Source organism: Pipra filicauda, unplaced genomic scaffold, assembly GCF_003945595.2.
Source record: "Pipra filicauda isolate LSUMZ 115617 unplaced genomic scaffold, ASM394559v2 scaffold208_size1342795_pilon, whole genome shotgun sequence".
In the NCBI taxonomy this organism is placed as follows: Eukaryota; Metazoa; Chordata; class Aves; order Passeriformes; family Pipridae; genus Pipra; species Pipra filicauda.
Window position 1 is genome coordinate 1141162 of NW_024104319.1, and position 19826 is coordinate 1160987.

The 19826-nt window shown below is 49.7% G+C and overlaps 2 protein-coding genes across 3 annotated transcripts in view; both read left to right on the plus strand.

Annotated features, from left to right (window-relative positions):
* Positions 1 to 4248: 4248 nt before the first annotated feature.
* Positions 4249 to 13552, plus strand: LOC120323184. Its single transcript, XM_039380924.1, has 5 exons — positions 4249 to 4393; positions 7798 to 8178; positions 8928 to 9002; positions 10224 to 10527; positions 13191 to 13552. The coding sequence occupies exons 1-5, from the start codon at positions 4249 to 4251 to the stop codon at positions 13513 to 13515; spliced, it is 1230 nt and encodes a 409-aa protein (XP_039236858.1). The 3' UTR covers positions 13516 to 13552.
* A 391-nt stretch (positions 13553 to 13943) lies between these two features.
* Positions 13944 to 19826, plus strand: part of LOC114000715 (neuronal acetylcholine receptor subunit alpha-7-like) — a 56528-nt gene continuing 50645 nt past the window's right edge. For both annotated transcript variants that reach the window (XM_027745233.2, XM_039380938.1), the window contains exon 1: positions 13944 to 14427. In XM_027745233.2, the coding sequence (XP_027601034.1) occupies positions 14349 to 14427 (79 nt within the window). In that variant the 5' untranslated portion in view covers positions 13944 to 14348. The remainder of the gene's footprint in view (positions 14428 to 19826) is intronic.

Sequence of the window (19826 nt, forward strand, 5' to 3'; positions counted from 1 at the left end):
AACACAGGGGTGTTGGCTTCCTGCATCCCCTTAGAACAGCCAGCTCTCTCTGCTCTCCTTCTGTAGCCTCCCCCAGGGACTGCATGGGGCTGGCTCAAGTTCACATGAGCCTGGGGGTGAGGTACGCTGCCTTCTGAAGACCAAGCAGTTCCTGTGCACCCTGTCTGGGCAGACTTGGCTGTTGGTGCTAGGACGGCAAAAGAGGCAGGACAAGGCCTGCTGTTGTACTGGAGAAAAACAGCCCCAAGGATGCTCCTATGGGTACATTCACCTCATTAGAGGCCTGCAGAGAGACTCAGGTGAGGTCCTTTGTTCTGCAATAGGATGAGTTGTCAGTGTCCAGTACTCCTCCCATGCTGCACCTCTCATAGAGGGACAGCGGACATGCCAGCAAATTCCACATTACCTCCACAGCTATTTACATACCAACACAGAAAGGTCTGCTTCTACAGGATTGGATCACCCTGGCTGGAGTTAGGATGGAGGCTGCCTACACTGTAAATTACCCCAAAACCAACAAAAGTAACATTGGTGCTCTCTTTTTAAGTAAGTAGAAGCAACTAGTGCTTTAAAACTCCCTAAGGAATTCTTATCACACGTTTAAAACAAGTGGTCCTCACAGCTGCAGTATTTTTACATTTGTGCCTGCTTTGCAGGTAGTTCCCTCAATAATTTTGGCTTGAGTCAGGTGGTGGATTGGGATGGAAGAAAATACATCCTGGAACCGCATGTGCTGCAGAACCAGAACAAAACTAGCTTTCTTGTGAGGCTTCATGGAAAAGGAGTCCAGAAGGATAAGAGAAAAAATATTAACTAGCTGAAGTATCTATTATAGTACTTTCTGTCTAGATATGTTTCCCTCATGTACACCTTCTGTGATGCTACATCAGGAACTCTAGGCTTTATTAACATATGATGGATTTAGGCATTATTTAGTTTGCTACATTATGCTCTTTTAATAGAAGAGAGTAATTTAATCAAGTGTATCACCCTGGAAAGAGAGGCAATAACAAAGCATGCCTGGAGGAAGAAACTGTAGAGTCTTGGATCTGCTTCCTCCTCTCCATTCTGCCTTATCACTTTGTTTAAAAATGACTCTCTCTACTTTCTGCTCCCCAGAAAAATCACCTCTTCCTGCTCCCTGCTTGAAAGCTACTCTTTTTAGCTAAAAATTACCTTTGGAACTTTTGGTGTGCTTCCTTGTAAGGAGAAATCTAGGTAGACCCACTTTCAATCAGCAAAGTTCCACTTTACTACTACTACCACCTAGTACCACCACCAATTCTCCCCACATTTCAAGATATTTTCTCTTTCTTTTTCTTTTCTACTTTCTTCTTCCATTTCTTACTGAATCCAGGCTGTATGAATCACTGTCAAGGAACAATGGCATTGGCAAAGGCATGGTGACAGACCTACTGCTGGGGATGGCCCTGCTGTGAGAAGGAGACTGGACTGAAAATGCCCTGTCAGAAGCACATCTGTGAGTCCACACTCAGTTGAAGAAGATAAACGTGTGGTTAACTCACTGTGAGTCTGTACCTCAAATCCCCTCTCATAACTCAAGCACCATGGGACTCAGACTTCTAGGATCTCTCTTTACAGCTTCCAAATGATGCCATGAGGTTCCAGCGTCTGACATACCACGTGGTCTGTGGAGGATATCTGGTTGCACCTTCCCCACCATGAGGTATGAAACTTTCTAGAACATCTTTAGATTGGTTGGAGTTGAGTTTTGGGTCTATAGTTGCATCCTGCAAGAGTCCTCATGCGTCACACCGTCCATGGCATCTTGAGGTTCACATTGTAACACAGTTAGGGAATCGTATAACCTAAGCAAAAGTTTGAGTTACCCATGAATTATAAATGTACTGAGCAGGATGTAACTAATATCATCGTTTCTTAAACACATGTATAAGCATACTCAACTACTGTACTGCAAACAGTATCCAGTAACTTTGTAATACTGTGATGGCACAGCCAGACACTCTTTGTGGTTAAGTATGTGAACCGTGTAATCTACAAAGGGGCAAAGTTAGGTGCAGGTTCAGAATAAAGGCTTTCAAGTAGCTAAATCTTGCCACAAGACAAGCAAGCAAGAGACATTCCGAATACGCGACACAGTAGCAAAAGTAAAACCAAGATAAACAGTGTGAGGAACAGAGGAGCCCTCCACCCAATCTGGGGAGAGAGGTAGCATAAAAAAAGTCAGGCACAATAGAGGAAAATCAGAAGACTTAAGACAAGCTTATTTTAACTTCTCTTTTCAAAGAGCTTTTGGATCTCATCACCATCACCTCTATGACTGTAAGCCACTAAGGACCATAGCCAGCTAAATAAGTGACATCTGTTTCCTGGTACTGGAAATTTATTGAGCTGCATACCCCCAGGGTGGGAAATGGAGATATGATGAGTATCATGCAAGAATGAATCCTTAGCAAGAACTGTGTTGTTAATCTTCAGTTCCCCAACTGATAGATAAATAAACATGTATTCAGACATCAGTCCTGGTTTGGGTTGCTCCGCTGACTCCAAGCCTGCCTTCACAGGTCTCTGTGCCACTTCCCTGTGGAGGTTGCTGCAGGTCATGTTCTCAGAAAACTTTGAGAAAGCTGACAGCCTTCACTGAGCCTTGTCTGGCACTGAGAGGAAAAGAAGCCGTGAGAGGTGCCGCTGTACCCATTGTGCAAGCTCATCTTAGCCTGCTTTTTCCTTGTCAAACAAGTTGTGAGGGGAAAAGGGGAGGTCCCACTAAGAGGCTGCTGTTTCTGGAAGCATGCGCTATACAAAGGAGAGACATGGAGGGGCTGAGGAAAGGTTGCTGTCGGGCACTACCCAGTGTCAGCACTGACAAGCCAAAAGCATTCAGGCTGGGGCTGCTTAAGTTGGCTGGACCTTGAGAGAGGCAGGCCTTGATCTCCCAGTGCCATCCATGGATGGGTGGGCTGCCCACCCATCAGCAGGGCGAAGGGCAAAGGGGCTCTGCTCCCCAAGGAGATCTTCATTCCTGAGATGGTGGCTTCACAGTATTGTAGGAGCTTGCAGGTGTCTTGAAGGTGTTTCCAGGGACTTTGGCTTCCTGACCAGTCCCACCAGCAAGCCTGCAAGGGAGCTGAGGAGGCAGCCTAAAGCTGTTCATCTACTGATGGTCCCCAGATCTCCCGGAGCTCCCCAGACCACTCCTCCACAGTGGTCAAGGCTCCTGTGGCCCAAGCAGCAGCCTTTCCATTTGGATGGGTAGCCCTTGCATGCACACTACTTTGTCTCTCCCCTTCCTGCCTTGCCCAGCACTCTTCATCACCATGGCCCCTCCTTGCCCACAGCGAAGGAAGGTAGCATTTTCAGCATGTTCTGACTTGGTGCCTACTGTTTGCACCAAGAACAGAGATTATGCACCTCTGGCACAATCCCACTGATCCTCCAGATGTGGCAGGGATGGGGCATGCTAATGCAGCTCAGGGAGCTTATCCCTTGGCCTCCCCCAAAATGAGTGCTATATCACCTTGCTTGGAGGAGAAAGAAAAGACTTAAATAAAACTGAGCAACTTACACATTGGACAATCAAACAGTTGTAGCATAAGCATCCCTTGCCTAAGCCTATCATTTTATCACTCCACAGATCCTTTGGTAGTTGCACTTCCTGTGGGCCAGACAGAGCTTCCCAAAGGCTTTTATTAAGTAAAAAGCATTGCTGCCACAGCCAGAAAGGATTATTGTGCAAGGCTGTTGTTAGTTTCTGGTGTCGTGCTCAGAGAGCTTGCTTGGTGCAGGTCTCCATGCCCAGCCCCAGAGCCACTGGAGGTTTTCCCCAGCCAGGGCACCCAGGAGTCACTCTTGCAGCAGGAGAGGTGATCTGCGTGGGGACAATTCACCCTGGGAAGCTGAGATGGTTTCCTTCATGAGGGACCTGGGCATTTCTTCCACCCCGCTCAGGGCCAGACAACAACTGTGGCTTCTCTTCCTTTCCTAGCGTGACATTCACTGCTGCAGCACCAGTGACAGAGCAGCTCAACATCCCCAGCTGCCCCCAGCCCACTGCAGCACATGGAGAGCAAGGCCACAGAGCTGGACAACTGCTGTCCCACTGCCTGGACAACAGGGAGGAGGCCAGCTCCACACTGCCAGGCCTCCACTGCTTCTGCTCAGTGTGCACCCTGCAGTGGACTGAGAGCAAACACGAGTGTCCCTTCTGGAAGAGGAGGGTGACCTCCATACTGCACTCAGTGCAGGGCGATGACAACTTTTTGGAGCATGTCGTTCCATCCTGTGGGGCACCACTGGATGTGTTCGTTCCACCTGAAAGCAGGAGCTCCAGGACACCCAGCTACCCCCAGTCTCCATAGCCTTGCAGCAGCCTGGCCATCAGTGGTAGGACAGCCACCTCCAGTGGCTGAAGGTGAGTACAGCTACCTGAACTCATCTCTCTGAAGCTGTACTCACTGGTGAATGCCTTCATTTTTAAAGGAATTTTGAAAAAAAAAATAAAAATCTAAAACAAAAATAGTGGCCAAAACTTCAGTCCATGTTGAGTCAGAATTACAGAACAATCTGAGTTGGAAAGGACCCAGAAGGATCATCAAGTCCAACTCCTACATGAACGGCCCATATGGGTATGAGACCCACAACACAGGTGTTATTAGCAATATGCTCTAACCCACTGAGCTAATCTCAGTGTAGTTCTACTGTGGGGACATAATGGGAGTAGAAAAGGAGGAGAAGATGTTTTGATACAGCTGCTCCCCAGTCAGCACAAATGACTGCAGGAACATGCATTGCTGCTATGGCCTGGTGGGCTCTGCCCAAGTAGTCTCCCCTGCAGGGAGATGTGAAAATGTATCATATTTATGGAAAATTTGATATGTGATCTTGTAAGCACTCAGCTGCCCCCATCTCCATTGCCCTGCAACACTATCAGATGTGTTCCACTTGAGAGTAGGAACTCCTGCTGTCCCCAGTCTCCACAGCCCTGCAAAAGCCCTGCCATCAGCCTTGGGGCCACTGCCCTGGAGTCCAGTGTTTTGGGTGATACGGGGAGAGGTGCTGGGACAGGTTTTGGTGACCAGTGGCAGGGTTGGACATCTCTGGAGACATTTGGGCACTGTTTGGGATCTTTGCAGGGCCTAGGATATGATTTGGATGGGTTTGAGGGAAGTCTCCAGGGGGCATTAAGCAGGGTTGGGTGTTCTGGGGTTTAGGAACAGATTTGGGAGTATTTGGTGTTTCTTGGAAAAGGTTTTCCAGTATTTAGGGGGCCTGGAGAAGGGTTTGGACCCCACTGATGACAGCTGGGCAGAGTCTAGGGACTGTCATTGAGGGTCCTGAAGCAAGTTATTGAGGTGTTTCAGGACCTTGATGCCAGATTGGGATGTAGGTACTTGGGCAATTTGTGTGGGCCTCTTTGGGAACACTGGGGCAGACTATGTGTCAGGTTGAAGGAGGGCTTTAAAGGACCTGAAGCAGGGTCTGGAAGTATTTGGGGCACTTGGACCAGTATAGTGGGGGCTTTGGAACTCTGGTGCAAAGTCTGGGAGTCTTGAGGGTAGGCAAGCTTAGAAGCAGGGCTTGTGTTGTTGCCTTGGGAGTAGGTTTTTGAGAGTTGTGGGGGCATGCCATTGGCAGTGTCTATGGTCCAGTGTCAGGTCTGAGACAGGGTTTCAGGTATTTGATTATCCTGAAGCAGGTTTTGGTGGTGATTTGGAGCTCTTGGGCAGGACTGTGGGACACTGGGAATATCTGGGCACTGTGTGGAGCAAATGGGGTACTTGAAGCAGTTTGGTCAGGTTTTGGAGAAGTCTTACAGTGACCTTAAGCAGGGTGAAGGGGTGTCTGTGAGATCTTGCACAAAGTCTTGGGGGACTGGGGATGCTGGGACAGAGTTCAGGGGTGTTTGGGGGAAATCTCAGTAGCTTGTGAAACCAGGGGTTTTCTGTTTTTCAGGGGGGGCGTTATTGTACATTGGATTTTTTTCCCAGCACCGGGCAGGTTTTAGGTCCTTCGGGCATTTTGGCAGGCTTTGCAGGACCCTAGAACAGGATTTGGGGGTTGGAAAACATCTCTGAAGGACCTGAAACAGGCTTTCAGGCATTTGGGAGCCATAGGGCAGGTTTGGAGGGTCTTCAGTAAACCTGCTCATGGGTTTCAGAAGGAGGAGTGTCAACTGAAAGCATTTTCAGGTTCCTGGGACACACCACAGGGGTTTTGGAGCATGAAGCAGGTTTGGAGTCTTTAGTGTCACTGGGGATGGTGTGGTACTTCCATCATTTTTAGGAGATTTTGTGGCAGGATTCGGGGTCTTAGGTTAGGATTTTGAGGAGGTTTCTGACTGTCTTGAAGTATGTCAAGGTTTGCTTGAAGGTCATGGACAAATTTTGGGTTCTTTGAATAAAATCGGGCAGGATTTGAAATCTCTTCGAGCCAGCATGAACTATGGCATATTTGGGCGTATTTGGGACTTGGGGGTTGGACCTACTTGGGGTTTGGACCCTTTGGCATGGCCTGGGAGAGGTCTGAGAAAGCCTGGGAGCAGGATTTAGGTTGTTGGGGCCATTTATATGAGTCTTTGGGAGCACTTGGATTTGATTTGATTTGATTTTATATGTATGCCTGGCCCAAGAGCAAGGTGTTTGGTGGAAGCCTTTGGGGACCTGGAGGCAGAGTTTGGCAACTTTGGGGGACCATAGACAAGTTTGGGGTTGTTTGGTGGCTTGTAGGAGGGATTTGTGGATGTTTTGTGGCCTACAGAAAGGTTTGTGTGGTGTTCATGGAAAATTAGAGTTTGTGGCTCTTTGGATGAGGGCTTTCAGGGATTCAGAAACAGGGCTTGGAATTTCTGTGGGCTGTGGGACAGGCTCGGGGGCTTTTGGGGGTACTTGGGTAGGGTTTGTAAGTATTCGTGGCATCTTAGTGACACTCTCAGAGGACAATTTGGAGGTATTTGAGGCCTTGAAGCAGTGTACTGTGGCAGGATTGGAGCATACTGGGGATAACACTCAGGTAGGATGTGGAGATGAATGGGTGCACCCTGGAGCAGGACTTGGAGGGTTTTGGCTGCTGGCACAGGGATGGGGCTGTCTGGGGGCAATTAAGGAGGGTGTGGGGAGGTGAGGGGAAGCTGTTGAGGAAGGTTTGGGGTGGGGCCAAAGCAGCATTGGGGGTGTTTTGGGTCCATGGGGAAACTTGGGGGGCTTTAGGTTTAGTCAGGTAGGGAGTTGTGGCCCTGAAGCTTTTGCATTCAAGGGAGGCCTACGAAGATGGTGAAGGGCCTTGAGGGGAAGCCTTGTGAGGAGCAGCTGGGGGCTGTTCAGCCTGGAGGAGACTGAGGAAAGACATCACTGCAGTTACAACCTCCACATGAGGGGAGGCGGCGATGTTACTGAACGAACCTCTGAATGGTTCTTCACCCAGAGGGTGGTTGGGCACTGGAACAGGCTCCCCAGGGCAGTGGTCACAGCACCAAGCCTCAAGAAATGTTTGGACAATGCTCTCAGGCACATGGTGTAACTCTTGGGGTGTCCTGTGCAGGGCTAAGAGTTGGACTCCACGATCCTTGTGTGTCCCTTTCCAACTCAGAATATTCTGTGATTCTGTGAAGCTGAGTCTTCGGGGGTCTCAAACAGGCACTGGAGACTGGCTCGGACTTCTCTGGAGGCAGCAGGACCTCAGTTTGGGTGCGCCGGGGGATCACCAAGCACCCCGAGCTAGTGTGGGGGAACCTTTTTTAAACCGAGCGCTCAGGCGTAGGGCTGGGCTGGCTCACTGCTGCCGGGACATGCCCCGGGGGTGGCTGTGCCGCTCCCCCAGCTCCCGCCGGCAGAGCGCATCCCGCCACCTTCCCTCAGCCCCTCAGCCCGCTCCCGCCGCGGCACGGGCGACTCCCCCGGCGCCACCTCAGGCGGGCGCACCTCCCGCGGTGGGAGGTGTCGTCTCCGCCCGGCCCCGCCCGGCCCCGCCCGGCCCCGGGCGCTGGCGGACGGGCAGCGGTGGAGCGAGGGCGCCGCGGAGCGGCTCCGGGCGGCGCCGGCCTCGGGAGGGGCGCGCAGAGGCGGCCGCGGCCGGGCAGTGCCGGTGCTGCCGAGGCGCGGGGAGGCGCCGGCGGAGGCGAGGGCGGCCCCGCTGGGCCGGGGCGGCGGGCACGGAGCGCAGGGCGGCGGGCACGGAGCGCAGGGCTGCGGCCGCGGCTCGGTGGGCGAACGGGCCGCCGGCGGTGCCCGCAGCGCTGCGGGCTTCAGGGGGACGGCGCAGGGCGGGAGAAACAGCCCCGGCGGCTGTGAGGGACAGGGAGAGGGGCGGGGGGGACGCGGCAGCGGGGACGCTGCGGCCGGGAGGGGAAGGGAGGGACCGGGAGAGGAAAAGGGTGAGGCAAAACTTGGTGCAGAGGGAGCGAAATAGGGAAAAGGAAGGGAGGAGGAGGAGGAGGTGGGGAGAGCACAAGGGAGGCGAGGGTAGAGAAAGACGTGTGGGGGCAGGAAAAGAAAGGCGTTAAGAAGGTGGAAAAAGAAAAGGGTAGAAAAGAAAGTCTGAGGGCCTGACAGAGGGAGAGAGAGGGAATCGGGACGTGACCAGAACGGAGTGGCCGAGTGAGAAAACCGGGAATTGGGACAGAAACAGAAGCAAAGGGATGGAGAGCAGGAAAGACAAAGGGACAGAGGGAGATGAACACTGAGATGGAGAAAGGAATGTAGAGATGGAGAACAGGCACAGAGATGGAGATCCCCAGTCCTCATGTCCCTCTGGAGCACATGCTTCAGGGCTCTGTCCTGGGATCCACCAGCTGTTTCGTAGTCTTACTCTCTGGAGACATTCAAAATCCACCTGGGCATGTTCCTGCTCTAGGTGACCCTCTCCTCAGCAGAGGGTTTGGATTAGATGATCTCCAGAGATGCCTTCCAACCCTAACAATTCTTTTATTCTGTGATTCTCCTTCAAACTAGGGGAAGGACTCGTTTGCCTCCTCACCACCCCACACAGGCATCAGGAGAAGCTGTCTCTCCAGCTGCCCTTGGCAGGTGAGGCCAGGAGGGAGGAATGGAGTTTGGGGCCAGCATGGCCATGACACAAAGTGATGCTGCATCTCAGACAGCATGTCAGTCACCCAGAGCTCAATAGAGAGCAGGGATGCTTTTTGAGCATTCTCAAGTGGTCAGGATGGCCAGGGCTGACTCCAGGAGTGCTGCACACGAGCACAGGTGCCCTCTTGGCTGGGCACTGCACAGACCTCTGTCCCCAGCGAACCCCTGCCAGCGGGGTGGGAGCTGGCAGTGCTCTCTCACCAGCTGAGCTTCTGCCAGACCCCAGCACTGCAGCTTCCTGCTCCATCTGCTGCTTGCTGCAGTCCATAGGGCTTGGTTGAATGAGTACCTCCAACATTAGGGGTGCTCCCCACTGCCACACACACTCCTCGGGCCCATGCAGATGAGCCAGAGACGGGTGAGCTCCAGTCACTGCCCTGGCCATTGCACATAGGCTGAGGAGGGGAAATCTTCCCAGCTGAACTCTGGTATGCTGCCCTGCACCTCTTGCATCTCTTCCTCCTATGTGGGGAAAGGACAGAGCAGGGACTGAAGTGTCAGAGCCTCAGCCCTTGGATACAAAGGGCCACTGGCGCTGCTGTAGCTCCTCACACCTTGCTTTTGTTGTGCAGCTCTATTCCGTGTGCCTTTGGAGTATTCAGAACTCAGGTGCAGCTCCATTTCCACCTCACCCACCCATGGGACCTCTGCTGCCTGCAGGAATGAGGAGCCATAAGATCCCCAGTTCATGCAGACCCTCCTGCCACCATCTGCCTCCCTTTGCACCAGAGGAGACCCTTCCACAGCTCACTTCCCCAGCTTCCCCATCCCAGCACCCAGCAGCATTGGGATCACCCCAGCTAGCTCCCTGCTTAGCCAGCCAGGTGTTCACATCCTGCAGTGCCTTGTCCTCCAGCATCCCCAGCCCCACAAGGAAGGTTACTTGGCATCTGCGTGTGTAACCTGTTGTATCAGAGGGATCTTAGCACAGCTCTGCCATCCACGTTCCTTGGAGAGGAGCTGAACCCAATGAGTGGTCTCCACAGCTTGACATGCATGGGGAAACCCTGCAGAGCATATCCACTCCAGCACTTGACACCTTTGCCTGAGACTTCTCCAGATCACTTTTGACTTATTTAAACTAATCCTGGGGCAAAGCACTTTGCAGTGCTACCTGCAGAATAAGGGCTTTCTTTATCCTCTTTTCTCCTTGCTCAGCTGTAAAGTGTGACTGTGGCCAACTGTCCTTTATCCGTGTTGGCTCCCAGCCTGAGGTTCTGGAGTTTGGCTTGAAAGTCAAGCCAGTGCTGGAAGGGCTGACTGGGCAAACTCAGCAGCAAGCTTTGGGAGAGGTGGTGGAAAGAGCAGAGGTAGCCCACCTGCAGGCACACCCAGCCGTAGAGGAGGGATGCCCAGCTCCGAACTTGCGGAGTTTTAGTGCTGTGATCAACAGAAGAAGCAATCCCAAGAAGAGGAGGAACAAGTCACATAACTTCATACGGTCAGAGCACCGCCTGAACTGGTAGGTAGAGCTTTGATACAGACATTCTCTGTAAGCCTCAGCCTTCAGTAGTCCATCCCAGCTTTTCACAGTGGGAAATGGCAGGGAAAGAAAATGTCTATCTCGCAACTCTTTGGTGAAGAAGCTTGGTTTCTGTGTTCATGTTACCTGCTTCTGTAGGAGAGGGAGGCTGAGCAATGAACCCAGAGCTGAGGGGCAGGTATGCATCCTTCCTGCACGATCTCAGCCAAAAGGGCCTGGTTTTATCATCTCTGTGAAAGCCTTTTGCAGTGGCAGCACTCTCAAATGAACATGACAGAGAGAGAGAGGAAGTGCCACACAGACTTGCACAATGATCTTGCTCTTGCTGTTTCCTTTCTTGTCAGGCCTGTGAGCAGGGAACCACACCTGCAGGCCATGTGATCAGTGAGCCCAGCAACGAGCCTGGTTCCAGATCAGGAGTGCAGTAACTTACGTGGTCTGCCTTGTAGTGCCAGTGCCTTCTCATGATTTCTGAGGGAGAAAACTTGTTTGTGGGGTATCCTCAGTCCCCATCACAGCTTGCAGCCCAACTCCTTGGCACTACAGCTGAACCCCAGTTTCCCTTGCTCCAAGCTTGTGATACAAAAAGCATCCGTAGGTATCTCTCCACCACTGCCTCCTAGGACCACAGTCAGAAATGGTGATTTTCCAGTATGATTTCCTAGACTCCAGGGTGTATATTTGGTAGTAAGACGTGCTCATTTTTGCCACAGGACATGGTTAAATGGCTGTGGAACAAAGCAACCCAGGCAGTTCCAAGAATTCACTTGTAGTGTAATTTTGGAATATGATTAAGAGCTGAGGAGTGCAGAAAACAGCTGGACTGCAAAACCCCTGGATTCCAGCTGTCTGCATTTGCAGGTTTAAAGTGGGAAATTATAGCACCGGATCTTGTGACTGCAGGGAGCCATAATGTAAATGCATTTGCCATTCTTGCAAGATCGATGACATTCAGCCTGAGCCCCCCTAAGTCTGTTTCCAAGTGGAACTCTCCATCTCTGGGAGAGGAAAAGTGGTTTCCAAGCCTGTCATGAGGAAAACCTTGTGCACAAGGCATGATGTCCAGGCCCTGCCTAGGTTTAGGCAGCCAAGGTGATACTCAGGAGATGCTCTCCTGACAGCAGAGGTGATCTGTAAGGAGAAAACTCACCCTAGGGAGCTGGGAGGGTTTCCTTCATGAGAGACTTGGGTATTCCTTCCATCCCTCCCAAGGCCAGACAACAATTGTGGCCTCACTTTTCTAGCGTGACATTCACTGCTGCAGCATCACTGAGAGGGAGCGAAGAAGCTCTATATCCCCAGCTGCCCCCAGCCCACTGCAGCACATGGAGAGCAAGGCCACAGAGCCGGACAACTGCTTCCCACCTGCTGGGACAGCATGGAGGAGGCCAGCTCCACACTGCCAGGCCTCCACTGCTTCTGCTCAGTGTGCACCCTGCAGTGGGCTGAGAGCAAACATGAGTGTCCTTTCTGGAAGAGGAGGGTGACCTCCATCCTATGCAGGGGTATGACAACTTTTTGGAGCATGTCATTCCACCCCGTGGGGCACCATTGGATGTGTTCCACCTGAGAGCAGGAGCTCCAGGACACCCAGCTGCCCCCAGTCTCCACAGCCCTGCAATAGCCCTGCCATCAGCCTTGGGGCCGCTGCCCTGGAGTCCAGTGAGTGTCTCCCACAAGCACATTTGAGTGTCCCTCTTCTGTATTTACGTAGCTATCCTCCATTGCCTGCTGTTGTGGCTGCATCAGGAGCTGGGGCAGCTCTCTGAGGATGCCAGGAAGCAGCAGCAGAGCAGCAACTCATCCCACGCAACCTGCATTACTCTGGCCTGGATGAGGGGGCTCTGTTCCAGCTGCTGCAGGACACACACGCACACAAAGAGCTTTGCCCAGCAGCTCGGTGACACCATCACACACGGGCTCAGGGGGAGGCCCAACATCGGGTGGTCCTTTGGGGGGACAGCCTTTCATCTGGGGGGTGGGAGGACAGCTCCGCTACTGCCTCTAGCCCTTGTGCTTCCAAAGGGTGTCTCCCAAGGCCAGCCCTTCCTGGGGCTCCCAGCTGTCCCCATTCTGCCCCTCCCTCTCCCCCTCCATCTGCGTGGAGCAAAAAGAGGCCCAGGAGAACCGAGGGGAGGCTGTACCTGGCCCCTCCACATGGAGCTGAGGCAGCGAATGCTCACCTGGGAGGCCTCAGCCAGCCCTGAAAAGGAGGGCCAGCAGCTCTGAGGACCCTTCCCAGGCCCCCAGGAAGCCACCCCACCATCGGAGGGTGTATCAGGAGCCAGCTAAACCTGTGCCAGGCTGCAGCTGAGGCCCACACCAGCCCCTTGTGGTCCTAGGCCCCAGGTCTATTTAGCATTTAATAGAGGAAAAGGAGAGCATGAAAACTGCAGAAAACCTCTCAGTATTACTAACAATGCCAGTAGAGTTGCTCTGCCCAGCTGTGTTTCTTTTCTACCCTTTTTCTGGTGTTTTGGCTACCATTTCCTGGCTTGTGCCCTGGGCATTATGGCCCCTTGGATCACTTCTGGGAGAGAGGGGGGGCATCGATGCAGACTCTGGCCAGAAGAGGTGGGATGTTGATGCTGGCAGATCCTTTCACAAGATAACGAGATTTGCATTTCTGCCACTGATCCCAGGGCAGATGTTTCCAGCCGGGGGTCTCCAGGGCCAGCCAGTGCCGCAGCGCTCATCCCTCCAGACCTCTCCTCCTCCTCCTCAGCACATCCTGTGCCTCACATCCCAGGGCCCTTCTCTCCTATCAGCCTGCACTGCCCAGTGCAGCCTCGCTACAGCAGCACCCAATCCCTCCTTCTGCCTGGAATCAGGACTTGGTGCTACTCCCTGAAGCCCAAGGTTGTACCCTGCCGAGGCAGGAACCTCAGAAGTTCAACAGGGGAAGTGCAAATCCTGCCCCTTTGCAGGGAAAGAGAAGTGGGTGAGTGTGCAGAGCACTCAAAGTAGTAAATAAAGGCCCAAATGATTAATATCATTTATTCGAGACTTTGACTTTCCTTGCTTTTTCTTGGCTAGTGAATAAAATTGTGGGGATTGAGGAGGAAGGGGATCCAGGTTATGTGGGAATTCCTACAGTGGGGAGCCAGCAGCAGTGGGCAGCTGAGGAAGAGGTCACGCAGAGCAGTTCCCTGCATCTGGTGGAAGTGATTGCAGGAAGAGCTGCATCGAAAAGGACAGGAGTCTGGCTGTTTTCATCTTTCCAATCTTTCGCATGACGGAATCTCCCCAACCACCTCTACTGGGAGAAAGGGCAGGTGTGTGGCAGAGGATCCATGCCACAGGTGCTTGCTGCCAGTTGCCCTGGCAGCTGGGAGAGAGCAGAGAGGGACACAAACTCATTTCTCTGGGAAACAGCTCTAGAGGCACTCGAGTGCAAGCACTGGAAGCACTGCAGACGTGCTGTCTCGAGTTAGGTACAATCTGTGGGGATGTGAAAAGCATCTCCGAGGCAGCACACTCCCCCTTTTCGCAGTATATACACAGCTGTGTGCAGGGATCAATAGCATTTGCTCCTGACCAAGGAAAGAGCCCGTGTGTCTGTCAGTGTGAGTCCAAAGGAATGTAACCTTTTTGTTTGGATTTGGTGACCAAGCACTCAGCTGATCTGGCTCCTGGGGACTGGAGAAGCACATGAGCAAATGCACTTCTCTCCCCTGGTGGGAAGCTGGTTTGGTGCCTTATTACCGTAATTGCCAAATCCGTCAGTCATTGCAGGCTGTCTTCAAGACCTCATCCTCCTTTACCCTCTGCTCAGGAAGAATAGCCAGCCTATTTTGACAATGCTCGCAGAAAAGTGCTTGGGATTTGTTTATTCTGCACTATGTCTCTGGTCATCCTTGTTCCTCTCTTTCTTTAAAGGTAAGCTCATCTCTCTGGTTGTCCAGTGTTTTACTTCTTTTTGTTGTGGTTTGTTTTGTTTGCTGTTATTGTTTTTATTTTTTTTTCCTAAATGCTAGTCACATACTACCTCAACTCTTATTTTCAGAAGAGTTTATATCTGCTTGTATTTTGAACTTTGTCAGAGTTCTGTGCTGGTCTAACTGAGTTTTGTAATCAGTTTGGGGAGGTTTGTGGACCTTACAGTGCTGGGCACATTTTTTAAGAAGGAGAAGGTGTGGGGTTTTGCTTGTTTTTTTTTTTTTTTATTTGTTTGTTAAATTAAAAGTGAGTAATTTTAACTTTCAGAAATCGATTGAAATGTTTCAAAAGAAATATATTCACGCTTTCTTAAAAAATTGAACATATCCATGTCTTTTTTGAGAATAGGAAATTGTAACTTCACGCTGGGCAGGATGACTGTAATAACCCTGTAGGTGTGAGAGTGAAATGGTGTTCTACAAAGAAAAATGACCAGAAGAAAATTTTTAAATGTTTACTTTCTGTGCATCATTTTGAAAGATTTATATCTCTATAAGTACATACATTTAGTATTTTGGTTTGTTTTTATTAAACACACTTTTAGTATGTTTAGTAAGAAACCTTCCACACAGTGATGGATATAAGTTGGACACATCTAACACAAATAATGGGTTTCTGTAGTCTTCTGACCAAGCTGTCTTTTGAAGTTTCATCATGGTACAAACAAAAATAAGAACTGTGTGATTATTCCAAGACGTGGAGGATTACAAGGCTAGCAATAACATGTTTTTATGTGAGAAAGTTGAAATAACCACAGTCCTGAAAGATGTTCGGTATTCTACACAAAATGTGCTTTTATTGTTCCCTTACAGCTGAAACATACAAGTCTGCAGCAACTGTAAGTCCTAAGACTGAGTATTCCAGGTGTGAAGGACCATGTCATGTTTCTCACAATTTATGCATAAAGCAGAATCATCTTTTTAAAGCAGAGATAGTGGTCCACCTATTTCAGAAGTGCAGGGGCACAGGAAACTTACGTATATGTGATGTCGCACTGGACTATTCGTGTCACAGAGATAATTCCTCGTTAGTTCAATCTGCAAAACATCTGTGCATTTCATTATTACAGATCCACATTTCAGCTGCCTAATGTAGCAATGGTATTGTAGAAAAATGTTGCCCCACCTTGCTGAATGAAGAACCTTGCTCTCCTTAAGACACTTCCGTGCTACTTGAGAAGCTGAACTAACAGGCAGGTGATGGCAGCTAGCTATAATCAAGAAGTTGTGTATCATGTAAATACTGCCTTGAGTAATCACTAATTCATTAGGGGGATGCTTAGTTTCTCTGAGCAGCACATGAAGGCAAACTGCTGTTATAAATAATACAGAGGATTTTTTGTTAGATGCTTTTGCCAACAGTTTACAAGTATGCAATTTTACAGACAACTGCTAAAGCAGATAAAATGAATTTCTGATTAAGCTGGTCTGTATTTGACCTCTGCTTTGTGGATTTTTTTTTTTTTTTCAAATTAAAAAAAAGAAGCAGAAAGAAAAAAAGAAAAGGAAAGACCTGGGAATTGAGTAGTTGGGGCAGAAGAGAGAAAAGTCAAGATGATCTGAGCATGTTAGCAGTAGCAGAGCATTTTAACACTAACTCCAAATGAACTCCTGCAGGATTTCCTAGTGCACTGGCATCGAAGTCACAGCAAATACATCATAACTAACATCACTCTCACATAGTGCTGAGTTGTTTCAAGAGAGTTCATAATAATTCATCAGCTGCTGAAAACTCCTGTAGGGCTGTTCAACAGGAAATTTGTGACAAGAAGTAGGTAAATACCAAACCAAAACAGCATATGAAGAACTGGATAATTTTTTTCCAATTCTTCCTGCAACTTTCTGCTTCAACCTGACTTCAACTTGCTACACTGCAGGTAGTCACATCATTCATGTTAGGTCATTGCAGCCCTCCTTCCTGAAGAGCTAGTGGTGCTTTATTTGGACATGGGCTATATGAAAAACCAGGAAACAGGTTCTCAGCCTCCCTAGATCCCAGATGATATCTCTTAGAGCCAGACATCCCTTTTAGGCCAGGGGGAATCCTTGAAGGAGTGCACAGAGGGTAGAAGGACCTCCTGCGTCCTAGCAGCTACATAACAACCTTGGATGGAGGGGCTTAAAAACCCTGAGGAAGATTGGAAGGGAGGGATCAGACCCATTCCTACTCCTTTCTCTGAACATAGTGCACTCTGAGAGCCAGGGTGCAGACAACCCTGCAAGGAAGTTCTCCGAGAACATGTTGCAGTGACCACAAGGGCACCTTGGCTCTTTGAGGAGTGCTACCTTCAGATCTGGGCACAGGCACCTGCTGGGTTTGAATACCTAGGGAAGTTAAACATGGACTTTACTACTCCAGACAAACCATGCATTCTAATTACTCTGCTTTTATATACTTTTTCTTTCTTATTTTTTTTAAGTGAGGCCACTACAGTGCCCATATGCCACACGGAGCATAGTCAGACCTCTTAATTTCTTTGCTCTTTACAGCTTGGCATCAGGGTCTTACTCTGGCCATATGGCTTTGGAAAGACCAACAAAGGCAAAGGCAAACTGAGGACAGAGTCCTTCCTCTGCAGTCTGGTGGGAATATAAGTGCTCAGCTGTATGGGACAAATCCACCACATCCAGGGTGCACTGCAAGTGAGCTAACCAGCTTAAAGATGTAAATGATAAAGTAACTCAGCCTGACTCCGTGTACCCAGCTGGTGCAAAGCAGCTTTTCTTTGGCTAACTCACAATACAGAGCTGAATTGCTATGCTACGCTCATTTCATGCTTTCTCACAGCTTTGCTGATTTAGATGAGCTCTAGTGATCACATCAGAACAGAACTGGTGATCTCTAAGAGCAAATCCTCACAGATTTCTTGGTTCACTTACGTGCAAGCAGGTGCCATTTCTGCAGCAACAGAAACATTGGCAAGAAAGCCTCAAAAGGCCAGATTCTGCTGCCAAGCTACAATCTCTCTAATGTGTACTAGTTAGACTGACGAGATCTGTGCAGCAGGAAGAAGCAAGGGTGTTACTTAAATACCTATATAAGAAGTCTAAACTTCAGGCCTCAACTGTGTGGGACTGATGGAACTGCGGTGATTTGTGTTATACAAACTGGTTGACTCCAAAGAGATACTGTTGAACAGCTGTGAGGATTCCTGTGCCTTCATAGAGTTCAATATAATGCTGTTGATAATTTAGGTGGTTCATGCACCAGGATCTGCTCACTCTGAATGCTGAGACCATGCTGAGGCCTCGCATGTGCGTGGGGTTAGACAGGATGGAATGCACTTGTCATGGCACGAGCATGTTTATAGGTGACGCTGCTCTGTGATCAAGAGCACTAGTGCCATTGATATATGTCAATACATTTAAGGGAGGCAGGCAGAGTCCTAGGCAAACCTGTATTTCCTGTGAATTACTGTGTGCTACAGTAGCTTGCTGCACATGCTTGCCTCTTGAGGTTGACTTTTCAGTTCAATGAACCAGACTTCATGTTCAGTCACTAATTTTCTCTGTGTGTTCCCTGGCACAGCTCTAAGGGTGATCTATATTGTTGTAGGAACAGCTGCAACTGTGGAGCTGGCCCTAGCTTCTGAGAAGTCGCCAGGCTCCAGGAAAGTTGGAGGTATTTCTATGCACATTTGCTGATAGTGATCTGGGCTAAATCTTGGGGTGTTAACTTCTCTCAAATCTCACTGGAAAAAGTGGGAAGGTCCAGAAAAAGCACCTGAGCCCTGACATCACCAGTACCTGCTATAAACCAGTACCTGTTATATGGACCTATTGGTATACCACTCTGCATGTGGGGAGAGGTCTAGAAGCAGATACAGTGCATGAGAAAATAGCACCCATCTGGTCTTTGGGATGACACCAGGTAGTGCCTTGGGAATCTTCAGCCTTGCTCTAACTCAGAGGGCTTTCTGATGGTCTCAGAGCCAGAGTTTCCGTTCCAGGCACAGGATTCATGGCCTGAACACACTTTTTGCTCTCTCTGGTTTATTCTCCTAAGACATGTGGAGGAGAACATGAGTTAGTGATGGTGGTAGCATGTACAATTTCATTTGTGTGCTACAAGCAAGGAGGGAGATATAAAGTCTCTCCAGCTCTAGGGTGTGATTAAAGTAGATCAAAACCCATTGAGTCACTCTTGACGTGGTTGTTTGAGGATGCCTATTGCCTAGAGATCCTGCACAATCTAATAAATCTGACTGAGACAGGTAGAGGCTGGCAGTCAGTATCACCCCAAGGAATGGAAAAGGTAGGCAGGAGTTTATTGCTGTTTTAGAACACAATCCTGAGAAAATACTGCCTGAAGAAAGAGTTTTGCTTATTAAGTACTTTCCACATTGAGCAAAGCAGCTGATAAGAGGGCTGAGACCAGAACCAGATGATGTGTTTGGAATAAGAGTCTTTCCACTGGGGGCTTGCAATTATGTAGGTAAATTGCAGTGGAAAGAGAACCTCTAGTCAGGCTGAGTACTTATACATGTCAACAGCAAGGTGCAGGTGCCTCCGTCCTGCCTTGCTATGAATTGGTTTTGCTCTGGAGTGCTGAAATAGATGTCTACAAACCTTATCACCATTCAGAAATGGATATTTTCAGCACTCATTGCATTCCAGAATGTTGCAGGAGAAGCCACATTCCTCATTTCTGTCCTTAGTGCAACATAGATTTCAGCAGATAAATTACTTAGAAGAAAGAGGCAGGCTTGAAGAGGTCTCATTTCACCCTGAGAACTCAAACAACCTAAAGTCAGTTTGCAGATTGGGCTGACAAGATTGCACACTGTGTTCCCTGAAGCTCAGCTGTGGTGATGTGGAAAAGCCTTTCTGGTCACTTAGTTCTGCACCATGCCAAGAGAGAAAATTAAGTTGTAAATTGGAAAAGATGTGTCTGTGTCAGCTGAGTTGAGGGAGGGTCTTGTCTATACAGATTCATGGGCTGGCAGAATAATTTGTCTGGAAGGAACCTCCAGAGGTAGCCCCCTCCAACCCTTTTTCTCAGAGCAGGGGTAGCTCTATTAGGTTACTATCTGGACAGTCAGTCTGGAAGCTGGTGTCTGCTATAGTTACTATTTGAGAGGAAAAAAAAGGCTCCCCTAGTACGATGCCAATGCCCCATCATGCAATTTTATCTTACCAGTGCTGTCCCCGTGCACCTTCCAGAAGACCCTGGCTTCTGGATCCTGGTGCCCTTTCTCATGGAAGCTGAAGGCAGCCAAGAGAACTCCGCCTTACTTTCTCATCTCCAAGCTGACCAAAGGCATATCTCCTTGTCTCTCGTGACCATGCTGTGCTCCAGCACCCTGTTGTCTCAGTGGCCTCCACTCAACTCACTCCACA

Excerpts from the sequence above, each read along its gene's own strand:
- LOC120323184 (XM_039380924.1), top strand. The coding sequence starts at position 4,249 with ATGTCGTTCCATCCTGTGGGGCACCACTGGATGTGTTCGTTCCACCTG. Across the intron at positions 9,003-10,223 it reads TCTCCAGCTGCCCTTGGCAG|CTGTAAAGTGTGACTGTGGC; the intron begins GTGAGGCCAGGA and ends CTCCTTGCTCAG. Across the intron at positions 10,528-13,190 it reads TCAGAGCACCGCCTGAACTG|GGCAGATGTTTCCAGCCGGG; the intron begins GTAGGTAGAGCT and ends CACTGATCCCAG.